Source organism: Macaca mulatta, chromosome 13 (genome assembly GCF_049350105.2).
Source record: "Macaca mulatta isolate MMU2019108-1 chromosome 13, T2T-MMU8v2.0, whole genome shotgun sequence".
Taxonomy (NCBI): Eukaryota; Metazoa; Chordata; class Mammalia; order Primates; family Cercopithecidae; genus Macaca; species Macaca mulatta.
Genome location: NC_133418.1, coordinates 113,522,799 through 113,544,999, shown reverse-complemented (window position 1 = coordinate 113,544,999; position 22,201 = coordinate 113,522,799). Strand labels below are relative to the sequence as shown.

The 22,201-nt window shown below is 36.0% G+C and overlaps 1 protein-coding gene across 2 annotated transcripts in view; it reads right to left on the bottom strand.

Annotated features, from left to right (window-relative positions):
* ROCK2 (Rho associated coiled-coil containing protein kinase 2) overlaps nucleotides 1–22,201 on the bottom strand; it is a 160,492-nt gene that overhangs the window by 104,349 nt on the left and 33,942 nt on the right. For both annotated transcript variants that reach the window (XM_015111705.3, NM_001260913.1), the window contains 2 exon segments: nucleotides 1,624–1,705; nucleotides 508–608 (listed from right to left, as the gene is read on the bottom strand). In XM_015111705.3, the coding sequence (XP_014967191.1) occupies nucleotides 508–608; nucleotides 1,624–1,705 (183 nt within the window).

The window sequence follows — 22,201 nt, the reverse complement described above, 5'->3', positions numbered from 1 at the left end:
ATACTCAGGTGATGAAAACAGGAATATGAGATTAGGAAGAGTTCCTAAGCTAATAATATAAAGGTAATGGTTACTGTCAACATTCATAATATTTGCAATTGGTACCACTTTGGCCTGCGAAAATAAATTTCAGATTTAATTTCAGTTATTAAAATTTATCTGTTGGGTTTCTTATCTATCTAAATAAATCTCAGTTCCTTAAGCAGATGTTTTTAATCTGAACATTCTAAATAAAAATACAACAGTTCTGGTGGAATATTAACTGCTAGGCAGATCACATGTGAAGCTATACTGGCCTTATTTTCTACATTGTGTTTCAGAGCTGGAAGAGACCCAGAGTAGACAACAAAGGCTTCCTTTTATAGATGAGGACACTGACCAAGATCATGAAGCCACCTTCTGGCATGGGTGGGCATAGAAATTAGATCTACTCAGCTGCTATTGATAATGCATCACAAAACCATGATGTCATAAAGAACAATAAGAACAAAACAAATACTTTCTTACCAACTGCACTTCACCAAAAGCACCTCTTCCAATAACTTTTACAACATCATAGTCTTCTGCCTTCATCTGTAGACCTCTGATTTTTTTCACAATTTTCTCATCTACCATAAAAAGATCACCATACTTATATCAATCATATTTATAAATATTTTAAAATAATCAACATATTTATAAATATATTTTTGTTTCAAGAAAAGAGAGTTTTTAGCTAAACTTGCCAGTTTTTAAAGGCTGTTAGTTAAAAATCTAAGATATACGTTAACTTTAAAGAACCAAAACTCTCTATGGTTTATTAACACATATAAAGGAACACCACTGACTGCCAAACAGTAGCAGTTACAGCTATTCTGTTTCTGATACTGTTGCTTAGCAAGTTAGATGATAGCTGACACAGTGATGACCCAAGCAATACTGGTGTGCACTCTGAATCATGGCAGAAAGTTGCCATGAAATTACTTGCAAGGCTAATCTTAGTAATGAATTTTGATGGCCTACTTCTCTGAAAAGTGGTAATCATACTGTATATATAGTAACTACAGATAAGATTGTTTAATTGGGAAAATACCTCAGTCTCTGCCAATTTCAAAGTAAAGAGCTTACTGTGATGATACAAAGTATATATTAATTGTTTTGAGAATTTCTTATTCTTGGAATTCAATTTCATTTACTTCTGCATTGCAACAGTAATACTGGCAAATATTAAGGGTTACCAAACACATATGGTAATAATAGTTATCACATTATTTATTATTAACTAGTCTGAAATGTCCACAATTACAGAAGCATAAAGCTTATTAATTCTCTGGGTAATATTAAGTCTTGGAATTGTAAATATTAATTTAAAACTTCTCTCTGAACTGCTATAAATAGCCTGTCCTAAAATAGCTAGTCTTAATAATGTATTTCAAAATTTAGAACTTTATCTGCTTTGCATATTGTAATTTGGTTCTGCAATTGCTTTAAAAATAAAAGTAACAATTTTTGAATAAATCAAATGGTAAGCAAAAGACAAGTTTAATAAATAAGTTGATTAAATCAATAAATTTACAGGCTAATAACCAATCTCTTATCAAAAGTACAGTTATAAGATCAAATAGGAAGTTTAAACATACTTACATCTATTTAAGAAATTATCTATGTTCTTGTTTTTTCTCAAAGCAGGAAAATCTAAATCAAGGACCAAGGAATTTAAGCCATCCTGTTAAGAAATAAAAAGAGGAAAATATAGTTTTTACAATTTCCAAGCATTCATTAAAAAAAGTCTTCTAATTTTATGTCATTTTCACCAGAAAAATGCCAACCCACTTTGATATGATAGTGTCCATTAGTTCCATATCCAACGGCTTTAACCGGTTTCCGAATCTCTGTCAGAGAATATTAGGACTGACCCTATCATGTTTTCCTGTGTTCTTTCAACCAATAGAAAAATGTCATTTCAAAACATGTATCTATTATTATTTTTGCTAGTCAGATGTCTCCTTTTCTCTCTTCAAATGGCCAAATTTCATCAGGTTTTGACTTTAAGAAATACAGCTACACTAAGTTCCCTCTTACTAAACCTGCATTAATGTTGTGCCTAGTGCAGATTAAGAAGATAAAATCCAAAAATAAATGACACCATCCTTACCCTCTGGGAGTTCAGTCTCAAAACTAAATTTCCTCCAAAAACAACAACAAAAGGATGATGCATTGTCTGGATTTCTATTTTTTCTTTACGTTTCTGTATTTCCCATATTTTCTACAATGAACATGCATTAAATTTATAATAAAAAAAGAAAAAAAACTATATACATATAATGGTGGAGGTGAAAAAACTCACCAGAAAGTAACTAAGTCTCAAATTACTCAATGGAAATGCTTGTGAAGGTAGCAGGATTTCTAAAACACTATCACATACATTGTCTCAACGCCAAGTAACTCTGTGGAAGGTAGAGGAAACATCCTCAATTTAAAGATGAAGAAACAAATTAAGCCACAGAGAAATTACATTACTTTGATTTCCTCAGGGTCATGCTGTTAGGAAATGACAGCAGCAGCATACAACCTAAATCTTAGGCGGTCCAATAGATTTAACTCATCCTTCTAGTCTCAATGATCAGACTGACACGCTGCTAAAAGAAACAATGGGAGCCTGGGAGGGTAAACAGGGAAGCTAGAGGATTGCAGAAAACGAAACAACAATAAAAATAAATTTTTAGGGGACTTGGATAGGTGGAAAATACAGGGAAAATTACACACAAAATTTAGAAAGGTAATCCAGGTGGGTGTGGCAGCACACACCTGTAATCCCAGCTACTCGGGAGGCTGAGGTGGGAGGATCATTTGAGCCCAGGAGTTTGAGACCAATATGGACAACACAGTGAGACCTTGTCTCTGAAAAAAGTTTTTTCTTTAGAAAGGTAATCTACTAATTCTAGAATAACTGTATATACTATGCCTACCACTCGGTTATAGTTCATATTTTTAATTTTCATTCACTAAAAACTGTTAACACTTTATGAAAATATTATTTAGTAACAGAAAGGGACAAAGGTGTTAAAAGTAAACTATTAACATTTTTAATAACAAAACGATTTACATCCCACTGTTATCTAATACAGACACAAAGCCAATCTTAATTCTCTTCAACTAAAAGAAAAAAATACATTTTTAAAAATCCAACTTCCAGGTAAGCTGGGATTGTTAAATTCACACATTGAGACATACCCTCCCACACACATACACACAAACAACACACACACACACATACACTCCTCCAAAACAGTTGGACTACTTTTCAAGGATTCTAACACTTGAGCATATTAAGCTATTTTAAGTACCAAACCAATGTATCTTTATTAGTATAATTTTGATATTTCAATAAGTTAAAAATGTAAAATCTGAATCATTTATATTTTAGATGTATCTAGAATTATACTCTGTATTACAATTTCAAATCAAAGAAAAGTATATTCATTTGGAAAGCATTCTTCCATGCCTCCATTTACCTCGACGGGAAGAAAAATTTAAATTGACAAGGCAAAAGCTTCTATTGCAACAGTAAATCTTCCTTAGAGACTTTTCAAACAAATAGAATATTAACACTTCATACTGAAATAAAAGTAACTCTGCATTAAAATCTCCATTTACACATAAGACAAGAAAAGCCTCTTTGAAGCAACACTACAACTTGACATTAATAAAAGAATGAAATCTTTGCTTCCCCCCATCTTCCCCAAAAGTTCTCTCCGAGCAATGGGATTATGTGAAGGTTAAATAATCTGGAAAGTTTATAAATATTTTCCCATAATATTCCCCAGTAGTGTAGAGTCAGAGAGCTTTTTCAGCATTTTGAACATATTTGCTCAACTCAACCATCTTGTTTTTAAAACCATTTTTAAAAGACCAAACACTATCACTATTAGGCACTATTAATTTATTTTTATGTAGCACCAATTTTTAATGATACTATGATACTTTAATGTAGGTTGATAATATATACATTTATAAGCTTACATTCTTACTTGAGGCCTTTATAATTTTTACAATCAAAATTTATTCTATTTAGTATCACCTTTTAAGAAAAAAATTTTGAATTGTTTTCAGATACTAGTGTTTTATGTATATGAAATTAATACTGAGATCCAATCACTGGGCAACCTGAGTTAGCTCCGGACTTGATTGAAAGCCTATGTCTGTGAACTTTCTTGTTGTGCAGTTTCAAATAAACCTTCGTAAGTTTTTTTTTTTAAGTGTCAGTGATTTCAACTGTGATTATTTTCAAGTGACACTAAACCAGACACAGTTGCATATCCCTGTAATCCCAGCTACTCGAGAGGCTGAAGTGGGAGGACTGCTTGAGCCCAGGAGTTCAAGAGCAGCCTGGGCAACATAGCAAGACCCCATCTCATTTTTAAAAAAATGATACTGAGATAAAGAATCTCAGTATACTAAGATAAAGACAAAGATTTTTTAAAACTGAGATAAAGAAATGTTAAAAAGAAATACAAATAAATTCAGGAAAAGACTACAACCAAAATTTTACAGCAATGAAGAAAACTATCTGCCTGTTTCCAACTGTATAGAAATGACAGAGAACATTTGAAAATGATAGCCCCACTGAGACTAAACAAAACACTACCACCAATAACAAAATATTCAAAGACCAGAAAGAAAAATGCCAAGCAATGGGTATGACCTAAAAGTCACAGAGGTCTATTGGATTTCAGATCAGAAAGCAGCAAGATCAGTGACTGATAATTAAAAGGGCCTAAATGAGGAGAGGAATTAAAACCAGACTGATTACTAGAAAACCAGTACCCGGGGTGAAAATCCCTGCTCCTAAAATAAGACACTGGAGGGAAAAACAACATCTTATTGCCCAAGTTTCATATGAATCTGCATAACCAGATAGGTCAGACACAGCTTTCAATCAAGCCTTGGACTATGCCCACAGGTAGCCCAGTTACATCTCTAAGGTTACCAGTTGAGAAATGTGAATTAGCTCCAATGCAAAAACTAACTTAGGTTGTCTATATGCAAAAAGCATGAGGGAAGGGCAGGGAGAAAAATGTGTTATCCTACCATATTTTTGGAAAAAAAAATGTATAAGTCAACACCCAGTTTCCCCTACTATAATTATTATGGGGGGCGGGGGAATATATATATACATAAAATGGTCTATTTTTCTAACTTTTCCTGAACACAGAGTCCTTTTATACTTCAATTGTCAAGAAATGAAGCATTGAACTTGATTTCACTTTTACTATACACTGCTTCTTAGTAGCTTGTTGTTGGCCAGGTGCAGTGGCTCATGCCTGTAATCCCAGCACTTTGGGAGGCCAAGGTGGGCAGATCACCTGAGGCCAGGAGTTCGAGACCATCCTGGCTAACATAGTGAAATCCTGTCTCTAACAAAAATACAAAAATTAGCCAGGCATGGTGGCACAAGTCTGAGATCCCAGCTACTCAAGAGGCTGAGGCAGGAGAATCGCTTGAACCCAGGGGGCGGAGGTTGCAGTGAGCAGAGATCGCACCACTGCACTCCAGCCTAAGCGACAGAGCAAGACTCCATCTCAAAAAAAAAAAAACAAAAAAAAACCTCAATGTTGTTAAATATCTAAACAAAATGCTTCAAAAAATAAAAATAAAAAGAGATTGGAAATACTTTACCAACCTGGAAAGTCTAAATTGATAAGCAAAATGATGGAGATACCCTCTTAGGAATTCCAATTGCTAAATGAGGCACAAATTATCCTTTAGCTGAAAATTTTATACATTTATGAGTTGTGAGCACATGCGTAGTATTTAAAGCTATAAAACTGGATAAGATCACCAGAGGAGTGATTATAGATAAACAGAAAGAATCAAGGACAGAGTCCTGGGATACATCAATATTAAGAGACAAGGGAGAAGAGGAGACTAGAAAGGAACAACCATTTTTTTGAGGAGGGAAATCAAGACCATCATGGCATCTCAGAAGCCAGATGAAGAGTGCAGGAAGAAGGAGAGAATGATAGACAAATGATAAGACTAATGATAGTTAATCTGACTGGTAAGTCAACCTAATTGAGGACTGTGAATTTAGCAACTCAGAGGTTAGCAGTAACTTTTCTAAGGGCTATTTGGATTACAAGTTTACTACTACCAAATCACTGTTCACCACTTTCTTAGTACTACTATTTTAAATACTGTATTAAAAAAAAAAAAACTCCACATTCATAGACTGTAAATAATACCTAGCATTCAGCATGACCATAAATTATGTATCTTATTCTTTACAGCCTACTTACCAAAAACTTTATACAGGTTAATACAGTTGTATTAACCAAGGGACCTTTCTTAATTACTTTGCACCATGCATTGTGCAAAGCGCTATACATGCACTTAACATTTTATTCCTCACAGCATATAAGTTAATACTAGTGTCATATCTACATTAGTAGGCACAGAAACTGAAGCTTAAAGAGGTTAAACAATGTGCCCAAGCCAAAATAGCTTATATGTAACAGAATTAAAATTTTATGATGCTCTTATAAACAATATTGAACTTAAAGTAAATAAGATAATAAACTTAATAAGCTAGTAAAGTTATTCCTCTAAAAGAATACTAAAGAACAAACATGTTTTAAAGTCAAGACAACCAAAGAAACAGTTGGTTACAGAGCATAGGAAGCATGTTTCTGTGTATCTGCTGTACAGATTAGTGACCAGGAAATGTTATTTAAATGAATTTGTAACGCATTTCCTCTGTTTGCTATTTCAACTCCAAACACAAATACGTAACTAAAATAGTTGATATGGTTTGGATTTTTGTGTCCCTGCCCAAATCTCATGTCAAATTGTAATCCCCAGTGTTGGAGGAGGGGCTTGGTGGGAGGTGATTAGATCACAGGGGCAGACTTTTCCCTGTTTTCATGATAGTGAGGGAGTACTCATGAGATCCGGTTTAAAAGTGTGTAGCACCTCCCCCTTCTCCCTCTATGCCTGCTTCCCTTTGCTTTCTGTCATAAGTTTCCTGAGGCCTCTCCAGTCATGCTTCCTGTACAGCCTAGTGAACTGTGAGTCAATTAAACCTCTTTTCTTTATAAATTACCCAGTCTCAGGGTAATGAGCCAACAAATACACAGATATGTTTTATAAAGAGATAATAAAGTAAAGGAAATCTAGAAGTTAAGAAACCTGGGTTATACCATCACGGTTCTGCCATTTAGTGGTAACTTAATTGAGGACTGAGAATTTAGCAACTCAGAGGTTAGCAGTAACTTTGAGGAGAGAAACTATAATACAGGAAAAGATAAAATTGTGTGACCCTACACAAGTAATTTCACCTAATTTTTAGGGCACTCATTTGTATAAAAGAGCTCATCGCCTATAAAATCATTATGGTAAGCAGTTCTTTAAAAATTGGCTATTTAAATAGTTAAAGCAAGGCCTGGCATAAGGAAAGACACTTTCCTAGGGCAAAGGCAGGAGCAATAAGAATGTTTTTATGACTTTTCCTTGAGCCTGAGGCTCCAACATGGCTCAGCATGGCAAGACAGGACCAGTATTATTAATTTTTTCCTTTTTGCCTCACATGCCAATATGGCTTGGCAGAGTACTCTTCCTGATTTTGCCTTTCTTCAAAATTTTGAGTTTGATATTCTGTTCATAATGTCTTTGCATTAATTTTTAAAATACTACATTAAAATATCTTGATTACTGTGGTTTTTTAGGGTTCTCCCTTAAATTTTGTTCCAAGTGCCTGAATGGCTTCACTCTAACCTCAGCCCTGGTCCTAAAAAGAGAATGAACCTTTAGAATGAGAGAGGCATTAACGATAGCATATTTTGATTTTAAAAGAATGTGCGGGCCGGGCACGAAGGCTCACCCCTGTAATCCCAGCACTTTGGGAGGCCGAGGCAGGTGGATCAAGAGGTGAGGAGATCCAGACCATCCTGGCTAACACGGTGAAACTCCGTCTCTATTAAAAACACAAAAAATTAGTCAGGTGTGGTCGCAGGCACCTGCAGTCCCAGCTACTTGGAAGGCTGAGGCAGGAGCATGGCAGGAACCCGGGAGGTGGAGCTTGCAGTGAGCCAAGATCGCACCACTGCATCTGGTCTGGGTGACAGAGTGAGACTCCCATATTTAAAAAAAAAAAAAAAAGAAGAAGAAAGTATGTGCAAAAAATAACATTATTGATTTGATCAAAGTTTTAGAATTAAATGTAAAGTTGGTAATTGTTCTAATGGTGATAGTGCTGCTGCGCTGATAATAAAGCAGCTGCTATTTGCAGAGTACTTGGATAGACATGATGCCAAACACTTTGTATAACATCTCCTTATTTAATTTTCCTAGCAGACTGTGGAATTATAATGGTATTAATTATATGGTGGAATTATATGGTGTTAATTATATGGTCTTAATATCACCATATTTTTTAGCTGAGGAAATTTGGCTTGGAGAACTTAAACCATTTCCCAGAACGGCACAGCTAAGAAACAGTAGGGTTGGTATTGGGCCCAATGCTGCTTTCAGCAATTACTAGTATTTTTAAAATTAAATTCTAATTTTTTTCTTCTAAAATATTAAGTTGACGGTAAGATATGAATCAAATTACATTCATAATGTAATACATTGTTTTATTATTTTATTTATGTAATACATAAGGTAATACATTGTTTAGAAACACATGAATAAAATTAAGATCAAATTATACTTACATCACTATTTTTTTTTGAGATGGAGCCTTGCTGTTGCCCAGGCTGGAGTGCAGTGGCATGATTTCAGCTCACTGCAACCTCCACCTCCACCTCCTCCTCTACCTCAAGTGATTCTTGTGCCTCAGCCTCCAGAGGAGCTGGGACTACAGGCGCACACCATTATGCCCAGCTACTTTTTTGTATTTTTAGTAGAGACGGGGTTTCATCATGCTGCCCAGGTTGGTTTCGAACTCCTGAACTCAGGTGATCCACCAGCCTCGGCCTCCCAAAGTGCTAGGGTTACAGGTGTGAGCCACTGTGCCCAGCTTGTACTACCAGATTTCTTATGGTTTATAAGTCAACAATTTTATCTCTTCTTCTATTAAAAAAAGTTTTTCTCCTCAAAAATTACATACAGTGTTACCTGAAACTCCCTATAAAACAGAAAACAGGCAATTTAAACACCTCTCTGTTATAAAATATTAGAAAAAGTAATGCATCATCGGTCTGAATCCTATTCTTAATTTAATACTGGTATTCAACTGAGAAACTACTGGCCAGATAAAATTAGAGTTGTTATTCTGGTTGTAGGCAAGTTAGACTTTTTAAAAAGTATTTTCCATATTTGTAACTTGTACAGTTAAATATCATACATAGACTTTAGGGCAAAAAAAAAAAAAAAAATCTCATCCAGGATATAACACATACATACAAGAAAAATACCCCCAAAAGGCCTGCTGGTTTTATGTTTTATTAATTTTCCTATTTGGTGCTCATGGTACACAGAATAATTATATGGCTTCAATATTTTGATATTCATAATATCGTTCAGCAGCAGTACTCTAAATACACTGGTGGCAGCATCTGTTTATATAGTGCTCCATTACAGACACTCCAGGGAAGACCAGACTATCTTAAGAGAAGGCCTGGCACGGTGGCTCACGCCTGTAATCCCAACAATTTGGGAGGCCGAGGTGGGTGGATCACCTGGGGTCAGGAGTTTGACACCTGCCTGGCCAACATAGTGAAACCCCATCTCTACTAAAAATACAAAGATTAGCCAGGCGTGGTGGCACACGCCTGTAATCCCAGCTACTTGGAAGGCCGAGGCAGGACAATCACTTGAACCCAAGAGGCGGAGCTTGCAGTGAGCCAAGATCAGAATGCTGGAGATGACAATGGCCAACTAAATTACAAAGCAACATTTGTCTGTAATATATTTGTGGATATATAGTTAAGTTGATAGATATCTAAGCCACTCTGAATATACAGCTATTCCAGTATTTTTTAAATTTTGAAAAGATACAACAAACAGACAAAGTTCTGTTTATTAGAAAGTAAAACAATTTGGTCATATTCACATCTAATGACAAGAAACAGTCTTCCAAGCCTGTTTCTAGTCAATTGTCAGATAAACAGAACCTTCTTTTTCATTTTATTACAAGAAGTTTGTCTATATGGTTTCCACTCCTAAGAACCCAAATATAGAAAATCATTTTTCTACAATTGTGAAGTTAAATTTCTGCTTCATCTCCAAACAATATCAATCACTCAATAAATGTTAGCTATTATTACCACTATTTTCAATATCACCTAAATACACACTATGCATTTAACGACTATGTAATTTAGGATATGGAGAGCTAGAAGGTTTTTTAACTTTAACGTCTAAACCTATTAGCACATTTTTTATACTAACAGAACCAAAAACAGTTCCATCACTAACGTAATGTGTTCCATGAAGAAAATTATTTTACTCCTTTAAACCTCATTTTTGACATCTATGCAATACAACATCTAAGTCTCAGGGCTAGTGTGACAACTAGTGAAAGATTGTGATACCAAATGAAACAAAGGTTAGGTACTAGTCACTTCAACTCCTTTTGTTATGAGTGTACTTATGTTTTAATCAATTTTAAAAGCTCTTTCACTCCCAAGTAATTTTCAATCTTAAGTTTACACAGCTTAACATTTTATTTAAGCCAGTTAAAATCTGGGAAAGATTAGATATAACACAAAAGTGCTTGGAGCAACATTATTTATAATAGCAAGAAACTCAAAGCAACCTAAAAATCTGGAAAAGAAAAACTAAGTAAATTTTACTAAAGCTTGTTAAAGCTATATTAAGCAATCATTAAAAATAATGGTTACAAACACTAGGTAGGAATTAGTATTTTTAAAAAATTAATGTTTAAAAAGTGCAGAATAAAAATTAAATGTATGATAATTCTACTTAAGGGGAATACGTATATGAAATTTTTGAATGGAAAGCAACAAATACAATAACTATCATACCATGATGAAATTATATGGTTTTATTCGTTTCTTAAATTTCTGGTGGTGAAATTTTGTATTAAATAACTTATAATAAAATATAGCAAATCTAAGTAAACAAGATCTAAGGTATTACAGAAGACAGTCTTAATACATTTAGATTTTTTTTAAAAATTACTCATTTATTATCTATAGCTCCATATCTCTACTGAAACAGATGCTATTTTAAATCCCAATGCATTTCACTATTCGCTGCCTCCTACAAGTCATATGTTGTGTTTTTTCTTTCTCTCTTCTCTGAACTGGGATCTTGACAGGGATTAATAGATTAATTTGAGAAAAACTAACTTTTTTTCCCCATCCAAGAACAACGTAGGTCTCTCCGTCTATTTAAAATTTCTATTTCTTTCAGCAAAGTGATAATCACATCTATTCTAAATACATCTTAAGCCTACTGCTAGGTATTTTACCTTTTTGTGGCTGTTACCACATTGTATTAGGTCGGCCATGTGGAGGACACAGAGCTCTCTGAGTACCTTTATGAACAATATTTTTTCAAGTTTCTGAGAGAAATGTTCGAAATACCCCATTTCTTTCTAATTAATGATGTTTAAACATACATTAGGTAATTAAAAGCAAATGTAATTTCCCTAAAACTGTTAAAAACTTGTATACAAAAACAAAAACTTCATGAAAAACATAGGTGGGGTGGTGATTAGAAGGTCAGGATGAGGTGACATTCTGGAAAATTCTGTTTCTTGACCTGGCTGCTGATTACATATGGGTTCTCAGATTGTAAAATTTTATCAAGCTGTATACATACAATATACATACTTTTCTGTGAGGGTATATATAGACATATATTTACAAAGAATGTTTTGGATGCATTGGATAATAATGAACTTATTGACCAGATAAAAATAGCACAAGCGGTCTGGAACAGTGGCCTGTAATCCCAACACTTTGGGATGCCATGGCAGGCAGATTACCTGAGGTCAGGAGTTCGAGACCAGCCTGACCAATATGGTGAGACCCTGTCTCTACTAAAAATACAAAAATTAGTCGGGCATGGTGGTGCTAGCCTATAGTCCCAGCTACTTGTGAGGCTGAGGCAGGAGCATCACTTGAGCCTGGGAGTCAGATGTTGCAGTGAGCCAGGATCATGCCATTGCACTCCAGCCTGAGCAACAGAGTGAGACTCCATCTCAAAAAAAAAAAAAAGAAAAAAGAAAAAAACAAAACAAAACAAAACAACAACGGGCAAATGAACTTTAAAACCTGTTTGCCATCATTGTGCTTAGACATTTTCACATGCCTTTTCTAATGTATTGTATCTCCTCAATCAGGGAGGACATATGAGTAAGAAACCCATCCTCAAGTCTGCTACATTTCAATGAGAGTTTTTTATTACAGAGACTTATCCTCCAAACACTTTTAAAGCTTATTTGTGTTCAAAGTGCTGGGAGGGAGCAGGTTATGAGAAGTCACACAACCTTATACTTTGGATCCCATCTTCCATGTAATGGAAAACATGTTTCTTATAACCCTTAAAAACAAGTCAGCAATTTTGAGTGAGAAGAGGAGAGCTGCCCTGCTGGAGAATCTGAGATGGAGTTAAGGAATTTCAAACACAAAACTATCTTTCCCTATTGTCAGAATTTGATATATCACTATAGTTATTATAAATATGTTTTAAAACTACAGAGATTTTAAAATCTCATTTTATATTCCACATTAAAAAATCACTGGAGGCCAGATGCGGCGGCTCACACCTGTAATCCCAGCACTTTGGGAGGCCCAGGTGGGCAGATCATGAAGTCAGGAGTTCAAGGTCAGCCTGAGCAACATGGCTAAACCCCGTCTCTACTAAAAATATATATATATAAATTAGCCAGGTGCGGTGGCACACACCTGTAATCCCAGCTACTCAGGAGGCTGAGGCAGGAGCAACACCTGAACCCAGGAGGTAGAGGTTGCAGTGAGTCGAGATTGCACCACTGCACTCCAGCCTGAGTGACAGAGCAAGACTCCATCTCAAAAAAAAAAAAAAAAAAATCACTGGAAATATCCGAACATCAAATCATTATACCCACAGACATAATCTTCAATTTTCCAGTCAAATATTAATCAAATCTAAACAATGAACTTTTTAAAGCACAACCAAGTACTTTTATAAACCAAGTTCCCATGAAAAATCAAAGGGCAAAAATGTGTGCCCACAGATCACGTTAGGAAATTAACATTCACTGAGTGCACACTATGTGCAAAAGAAAGTCACTTTCTCATTCAATTCTCATAAAAGCCCCACTAGAAAAAAAAATGGGAGAAGTGCTTTGAGGCAGAGTGACTTAGGGATACAGCAGAGGCAGAAGCTGCAACGAGGAGCAGGTCTTTCTGCTATTCATACAACTACCACTAAGAACTATGAAAGAACACAGCAAGAAGAAAATAGTTGTTGATGGTTGTTTCAAAGTACGCACTCTTCTCTTTTCTTCTTCTAACTACATTTGTAACTATGCAGAATGAGTAGTCAACCTAATTTTCATGGAAAAGTAAACATGTTCTTCTCAACAGAAACCAGACAAGCAAGGCACAACTCATCCTTACCCAGCAGGCAACAATTCTCTCATACCTCTCAGGAAACTTTTTTAAGTGAACACTTACAAAATCAGAAAACATTTTAATAACCTTTTAAATATCTGTCCTGTCTCTTTTGTCCCCTGTATGTGCCCTCCCCTACAAATAATGATGAGCAAGCCATGGAAAAGGAGTCTAATTCACAGTTTCTGGGGTCTATTTCATATTTTGGTAGCCTATAAATTCTCATTTGTCACAGGAAAGGTCCCACTGATAAAACAATTTGATAACTGATAGGTAAATCTACAGTTTCTAAAGGCTAATTACTAACTAGACCATTTCCTCCATAACTGCATATTGCTTCTTCATTTCTGGCAATAACACCACCTTAGGTAGGAATAATAATTTATCAATCAATTTTGATACACATTAGCAACTATGGTTTTTTGGGGGTTTTTCTGAGACGGAGTTTCGCTCTTGTTGCCCAGGCTAGAGTGCAACGGCGTGATCTCAGCTCACTGCAATCTCTGCCTTCCCCGGTTCAGGAGATTCTCCTGCCTCAGCTCCCAACTAGCTGGGATTACAGGCACCCGCCACCATGCCTGGCTTATTTTTGCACTTTTAGTAGAGATGGGTTTTCACCATGTTGACTAGGCTGGTCTTGAACTCCAGACCTCAGGTGATCCACCTGCCTCGGCCTCCCAAAGTGCTGGGATTACAGGCACGAGCCACCGCACCTGGCCAGCAACTGTGGTTTAAAAGAAATACAAAATTACTCAAAGACACTGAACCTAAATTGCCACAAATAGCCATAATTTTTCTTACACTCAAAATAGAAAAGGCAACAAAGTCAACAAATATCTAGACTTTATTCTTTGAATCATCTTGTAGGCTTAATAACCCTATTTCTACAAAATAGTACACTGTGATCGAGTACCCTTATTTCCAAGTATCCACCAGATACCCAAAGGACCCAAGAATACTCCTAAGTTGAGTGGACCTATGCAACGAGAGTGTAAAATGATCTACTAAGGTGCAAAAAAAAAAGAAGTTGTATCACTGATGAGCAGAATTAGAAAGTGAGTATTGTGATTTAGTAACTACAGCCACTAACGTATTATGCTTCTTCTATTTGTATCTATACCTCCTTGTGAAATTTCAGGAGGAAACAAAAACCTATGATGGTTCTCAAAACCTGGTAGCAAAATAAACTGAACTTAGAATCCAATCTTCAAATCACTGCAACAACATTAAGCCAAAATTGTAAAAAGCAATAAAGCATATGTCATTTAGGGGGGAAAGAAAAAGTTTGTAGCATTAATAAAGTAGTATTTATAAAAATCTTATGTTTATAAAATTATACTTTAAAAACTCCTATTTTATGTATATCTTGTAATTTACGTATTTTAATACTATAGTCCATGTACACAAATTATAAATAAAATATATTTGGAGATATTCTCAAGATTTTTTCGATGATGGGATACAAGATTAAAACTTTGGAGGTCATAAATTCCTGAAAGGTAAGGAATTTTTTTATCTTCCTTGAAAGTAAAAACTTATTTTCTATATTCCAAGCATAGTACATATACTCAAAAAACTGTTGTGTAAATAGCCAGCATCTTGGTATCAACATAACCAAAACTAAATCAGGCATCTTCTCATTCAAATCTTACCTCCTCTGCTGGGCACGGTGGCTCACACCTATAATCCCAGCACTGTGGGAGGCCGAGGCGGGCGGATCACCTGATGTCAGGGGTTTGAGACCAGCCTGGCCTACATGGTGAAACCTCATCTCTACTAAAACTACAAAAAATTAGCCAAGCGAGGTGGCAGGCCCCTGTAATTTCAGCTACTTGGGAGGCTGAGGGAGGAGAATTGCTTGAACCTGGGAGGTGGAGCTTGCAGTGGGCCAAAATCGCGCCATTGCACTCCAGCCTGGGCAACAAGAGTGAAACTCCGTCTCAAAAAAAAAAAAAAAATCTTACCTACTCTACATCTAATAACCAATGCCATTCTATGTAACTCAGGTTCAGAATTCCTTTCCCTTGTCCCTTACTTCAAGTCATTCCCTCTGTACTGCTGATACTTCCTCTAAGGTCTCACAGTTGGCTCCCTTCTCCACTTCATTCTCTATTATGGTTTCAGATTCTCACTATTTCCTATTCATACATTTTATGCTCTTCTTAATATTCAAATTTGTATGTGTGGGGGGGTGTTTTTGTTGTTGTTGTTGTTGTTTTCTTTTGAGACAGAGTCTTACTCTGTCGCCCAGGCTGGAGTGCAGTGGTACGGTCTGGCTCATTGCAACCTCCGCCTCCCGGATTCAAGTGATTCTCTTCCCTCACCCTCCCAAGTAGCTGGGATTACAGGCACCCTTAACATTATTCCATACCTTCCAAATGCCTAGAAAATCAAGTCTCAACTAGCATTTGGAATACTTTGCCAATCAACCTTCTCCAATCTGACTTCCTACTATTTACCACCCTTCTTTCACATCTGCTCTAGATTTGTATTGTCCAATAGAGAAGGCACTAGTTACATCTGGCTACCAAGCACTTGAAATGTGGTTAGCCTGAACTGAGATGCTCTGGTAAATGTAAAATACACATTGGATTTCAAAGACTTAGTACTAATAAACAAGAATATGAAATAACTCTTTTAATAACTTGTTAATAATTTTAAAATATTGATTACATGTTAAAATAATACTTTGCTATACTGGGTTAAATGAAATATTTATTGAAATTAATTTCATCTGTTTCTCTCCACTTTTTAAAATGAGGCTCCTGGAAAATTTTAAATTAAATATGTGGCTCACATTATATATCTATTGAACAGTATCCACTGGAAAGTTTGGACCACCCAAACTTTCATCTTTCACCTTAGTCTTTCTATTTCCATCACTTTCCTCACAGTCTTTGACCACAGAACATTCAACAATCATTCATTTGCTGAGCCATGTACCATGGCTGAGTGCTAAGCATTAAAATAAAAAAACAAAAAAGTTAAAGTTCTTGAGTCATCTCTACTTGATCAAATATATATCTATTCTTCAAAGATCAGTTCAGATAAAACTTACTTCTGTGAAATCTTCAGGATCCTCCAGGATAAAAATCTCTCCTTCCTAACTCCTACACATTACATGTTCTTCAAAGATGTCACTTTGTCCTTATAAAAGTTATTTTTGTACACAGCTTATCTCACATCTATTAGCTGTAAATTCCTCAAGTGCAGAATTCTTCAAATCTTGCTTCTTACCTGAGAACTTGCACAAGCCTTCATCACCAAATCTATCCACATTCCTGCATCTGTGCCCACACATTTTACTTTCTTTCCTGCTATTATGGATGTACAGTCCTAGCTACAGCTAATCCCTCCACCTACACACTAAATCTCCCATTCCCTCTTGCTCATTAACACCACAACAGCAGTTCTATGTCTCCCCAGCCCCTGTGATCTCTTCATTTCTTCTCACCGCCTTCTCTACTTGATTATTGCCATTGGCATGGAAACATGTCATTATTTCTCTTACCCTTAAGAAAATAAAATCTCCTGACCCGACCCTCCCATACAGCTGCCATTTCATTTCAATCTTTTTCTTCACAGAAAAATGTCTTGGAAGAGATACCTATTCTAGCTGTCTTAAGTTTTTTCTCCTCCAATTCCCTTTACGATTCACTACAGTTAGTTCTCCCCCGACTAACAGCCATCATCACACTGCCTAAACTTTTCTTTTCAAGTTTATCAGTGACCTACATGTTGCTAATCCAATGATCATGTCTCAGTTCACATCTTACTTGACCTATAAACATCTTTAGACAGTCCTTCACCATTTTTTTCAACATAACAGGTCAAGGTTTGGTCAGGATTGCCTTGACCTATTATTTTCAAAAACTTGAAAACTTTTTCTACTTTGCTTTGATGAAAACCCATTTAAATTGTTTATCACATATTTCTCTGGTTGACCTTTCTTAGTATCCTTTATTGGTTTTCTCCTGTCTTTGGGCCTCTTCTCTCTTAAATTCACTCACTCCCTGAACTCCATCTTGTCTTGTGTCTTTAAATATGTGCTGATGGCTCCTAAATATAATATCTCTATTCCAACTAAAATCCTGCATTCAAGACCCATATATCTATTTGCTATTTATCAGCTTTTTCTGAATGTATGGTAAGTATTTCAAACAATAATGTCCAAAACTATGCCCTACTCCTTCCTTTTTCTACTACAACCACTTCCCTCCTTCAGTCTTTCACATCTCCATTCATGCCAATTCCATCCTTGCAAATACTCAGGCCAATAATGTTAATATTCAAATTTGACTGCTTTTTCTCTCAAGAGCCCAAATCCTAACACTTACAAATCTGGTCAGGACTGCCTTCAAAATGAATCCAGAACTCCACCAGATTTCACCACCTTTACAAATCACCAACATTTTGCTGGAATCACTGCGAATGTCTGCCATTAGGTCTTCTCGCTTCCAACTTTGCCTTCTCTCTCTTCTTAGAATATTTTCAATGGAACACAGAGAATGATGCTGTCACTCCTCTGTTCAAAACCTCCAATGGCTTTCCATTTCATTGAGAGTAAAGCACAATTCCCAGCCTCTGAGTCTATCATCTGCTCGCATCCACCTAGTTATTAACTCTCAAACCTCCCCTCCCATTACTTTCTGTCTCACTCATGGTGCTTCTGCCACACTGGCTTTCTAAAGGTTTCAAAATCACAAAAGGTACCCTACACAAGAAGTACGAATGGTGTAGGAAGGTAGCTCAGTGGCAGACAGGACACTAACAAGGAGGGAAAACTGAGCAGCACCACAGCCTTACAGAGTTGGGAGACTGACTAAATATGAGGAATTCAGCCAATTAGTATGTAATAACTGAACCAGGCTCATACTACTGATAGAATGAATACAAATATGGGGGAGGAGGGTTGGGTACACTACAATGAACTCATGGTGTTAAGCTGGAACTAGAGGTATCAATATGAATTAACAGATTTCAATATATAAAGCATACAGGGGGCCAGGTGTGGTGGCTCACGCCTGTAATCCCAACAGTTTGGGAGGCCGAGGAGGGCGGAACAATCAAGGTCAGGAGTTCAAGACCAGCCTGGTCAACATGGTGAAACCTTGTCTTTACTAAAAATACAAAAATTAGCTGGGCGTGGTGGCACACGCCTGTAGTCCGAACTACTCAGGAGGCTGAGACAAGAGAATTGCTTGAACCTGGGAGGCAGAGGTTGCAGTGAGCCGAGATCATGCCACTGCACTCCAATCTGGGCAACAGAGTGAGACTCCGTCTCAAAAATAAAAAAGTTAAAAAAAAAAGATGGATACAGAAATATAGATGTAGATAAATGTCTGTGTGGGTGTACACACACACACACACACACACACACACGTGCTTCCTGGATGTGACCACTGAAAGGGCCTGGTATACAATAGATACTCCCATAGCAATGAGCTCATCTAGCACTCAGATCTTGGTTTTAAAATACTACTCTTCACTAAACGGAACTACAGCTCCTTGGAGAAATGCTGATTCTAAGGCTGGAGTAGGAAAATTGTAAGATGAGCTTGTAGCATCTCGTACCAAAAAGGAAGGAAGTGCACCGGTGATAAAATGGCATAGAGCTATACATACACAATGTATCGATGTCAATGCCCTCGTTTTGAGAATAAGCTACAGTTATGTAAGATATAAACACTATGGGAAATGGGGTACACAGGACCATTCTGTACTATTTTTGCAAACTTCCTGTGAATTTATAATTATTTCAAGAAAAAAGTTTAAAAATAAGTGAAGAAGTGTACAAGGACTGATGGTGACTTGTCAAGAGGACATATAAGCCAGTATGAAAGGGCTCCCAGTGGCAAATTTGGAACAATTTCTACAAAATAAATGGCTTGTAATCATCAAAACTGTCAAGAGCATGAGAGTCAAGAAAGACTGGGGAACTGTTCCAGACTGAAGGAGATTCCAGAGCCACGAGAGCTGGATGAATATATGATCCTGGGTCAGATTCTTTTTCTATGAAGAACATTATTTGGACAGTTGACAAATCAAATGTTTCGTGTATGCAGTAAGTTTATAAAAATTGTTTCAAAACAAGAAGTTTTTTAAAAACCACAAAAGGCATGGTCCTGACTCAGGGACTTTGGATTCACTATTTCCTTCTATCAGAAATGCTCACACCCATATCTCTACACCACTTGGTGGTAGCTCTCCACCAAGTCTTCATTTAAAAGTCATCTTTTCTGGGAGAACTTACTATAATACATAAGCTTTAAAAATTCTATATTTCACATTATCTTTGTTTTACCTTCTTTCTCCTTACCACTTATCACTATCTTACAAACAATTAAATTATTATCTAGCTCCTTATTAAAATGCAAACTGATAGGGAGGGAAATTTTATCTGCTTTGTTCACTGCCTAAACCAGTGGTTGGCATGCCGTAGTTACTAAATATTCATTAAATGACTGAGCGTACATAAAATCATTTGAACACAAGGGATTTAAGAATCAACTGCGAAATAAGTTCACTTTCTCAATCAAAGCAAAGGAATACAGAAACAGATAAAAGAACTCCGCTGTTAACTTGATAGCTCTGGGATATCATTTCAACTAATTCGTCTACAGCATAAATGAATGAGCTAATGTCCTTGCCCTAAGGAGCTTAGTGAACAAACCTATTTCCATCAGCAAGCAAAGCCATAATACTGCAGCCAGCTAATACAGCAAGAAAATACCAACACCATGTGGGAAGTACAGTATAAACAATTCAAATGCTGACAGACAGGAATTAACTACAGCAGACCTGCTTGAAAAATATGGGAAGACACAGAAAGCAGGTTTTCTTGGGGGAAAAAAGAGTGACATCAAACTAATATTTTAATAAAGTCAGTCGTATAAACCAACAGACATACGTAACTGAGGTCTCGATATTTTATTACCACGTTTCCCTGAAAAACTACCAACAACAATGGTTTCCATTAATCTACAGTATTATAAAATATACTGAATGGTTTGTACTTTTTTTAAAAAGTGTAAGTCAAAAGTCTAAAGATGATCTTATGGTTTCTACCCACGAAGCAGTCAAATCAGTAGCATCCCATTTTATGAATGCTTTTTTCTCTACAAAATATACAAAAATTAGCCGGGCATGGTAGCATATGCCTGTAGTCCCAGCTACTTGGAGGCTGAGGTGGGAAGACAGTTTGAGCCCTGGAGGCAAAGGTTGGAGTGAGCCAAGATCATGCCACAGCACTCCAGTCTGCCTTGTCTCCGAAAAAAAAAAAAAAAAAAGAAAGAAAGAAAGAAAAGAAAAAGAGCTATGTCAAAACTATGTCAAAATTTTTCTTTGAGAGATTTCTATGAATGGATTGAACTAATTATAAAATTACGTAAAATAAAAGTCAAACCAACATGGCCTAAAGATACTTTCTTTTCCTGTTAAATATCCCTGTAATAAATACTGCGTATTTCATTTCTGTTTTTAATTTAGCCCATGTTATGGTAATCTGATCCTAAAGTTTGGTGAGTTTTTTTAAGGGAAGTAGCTTGACTGCATTTGTGTTACCTGGTGTTAGCACTGATTACAACCTTAGGAATACTAAATGAGTTCTGGCCATTACTGTAAAGTCTTATTTACAATTTTTAAAAAAAGGTTAAAACACAGTTGGGTTCAAAGTCAAGCAGTTTTAAATGGGTGATTCCTACAGTTAACATGCCTAATAACATGGCTTAGAATTGATGAAAGACATTGCCACATTATTGTGACATATACTGCAATACTGAGAGAATTCTTGGAGTACACAACTCACTGACTCTTAGATAAATTCTGAATATGAATGGCAAATAACCAGATTGCATAACAGTTACCAAATGGCAAACATAATCATCACAAAATACTATACTTTTTGATAATTCCTGAGAATGCAAAACAGTATTTTATATCCTGGCAGGTTCAACCTTACTTACTACATATCCACGCTCTGCAAAATTCATAAAAATATAAGCTCAACTGAAGAAAGAATCATAGGTTGTGTATAACAGACACTGACCACAACAGTGATTTGCAATTTTAAGTTACACTAAATTACTTAATTTTCCAGAATCTTGACCCATATAAATGACACACATTTATTCTCATCTACTCTTATTCTTGCAATAAACAAAGCAAGGAAGATTTCAACTCTGTGAGGAAAATGTATCTATGACTCAAATTTTATTCAGGACAATAGTTTTGTCCCATATTTGAGCCACAGCCTGCATCCTAGATTTTACCAGTAATATAGATGACATTCTGATCTCTAACTTACTTCTTCAACTCTCAACTAGCTATGAATTCAGCACGAGAGTAATTATAATATATCAAGCCCCTGAAATTCTACTATCTAGTACACTGAAACACTTTTTTAAAAAACAAACAATTCTTAGACAATCTGGAGATTTCTATCTCTACCAGTGATAGACTAATTTGTTGCAAGCCAATCTTATCAATGAGGAAAATCTTTAAAAGCTAAAAGAAATTATTTTTAAAAATCTACTCAAGTACTGGAGAGCCCCCAAAGCAATAAAGATTTGAAACCAAAATCCTTGAAGTGGCAGGGTAGGGGTTAGAGAAAGAAGTGAACCTGAAATTGACTACAAAGTTGCAGCTCTGAAGTT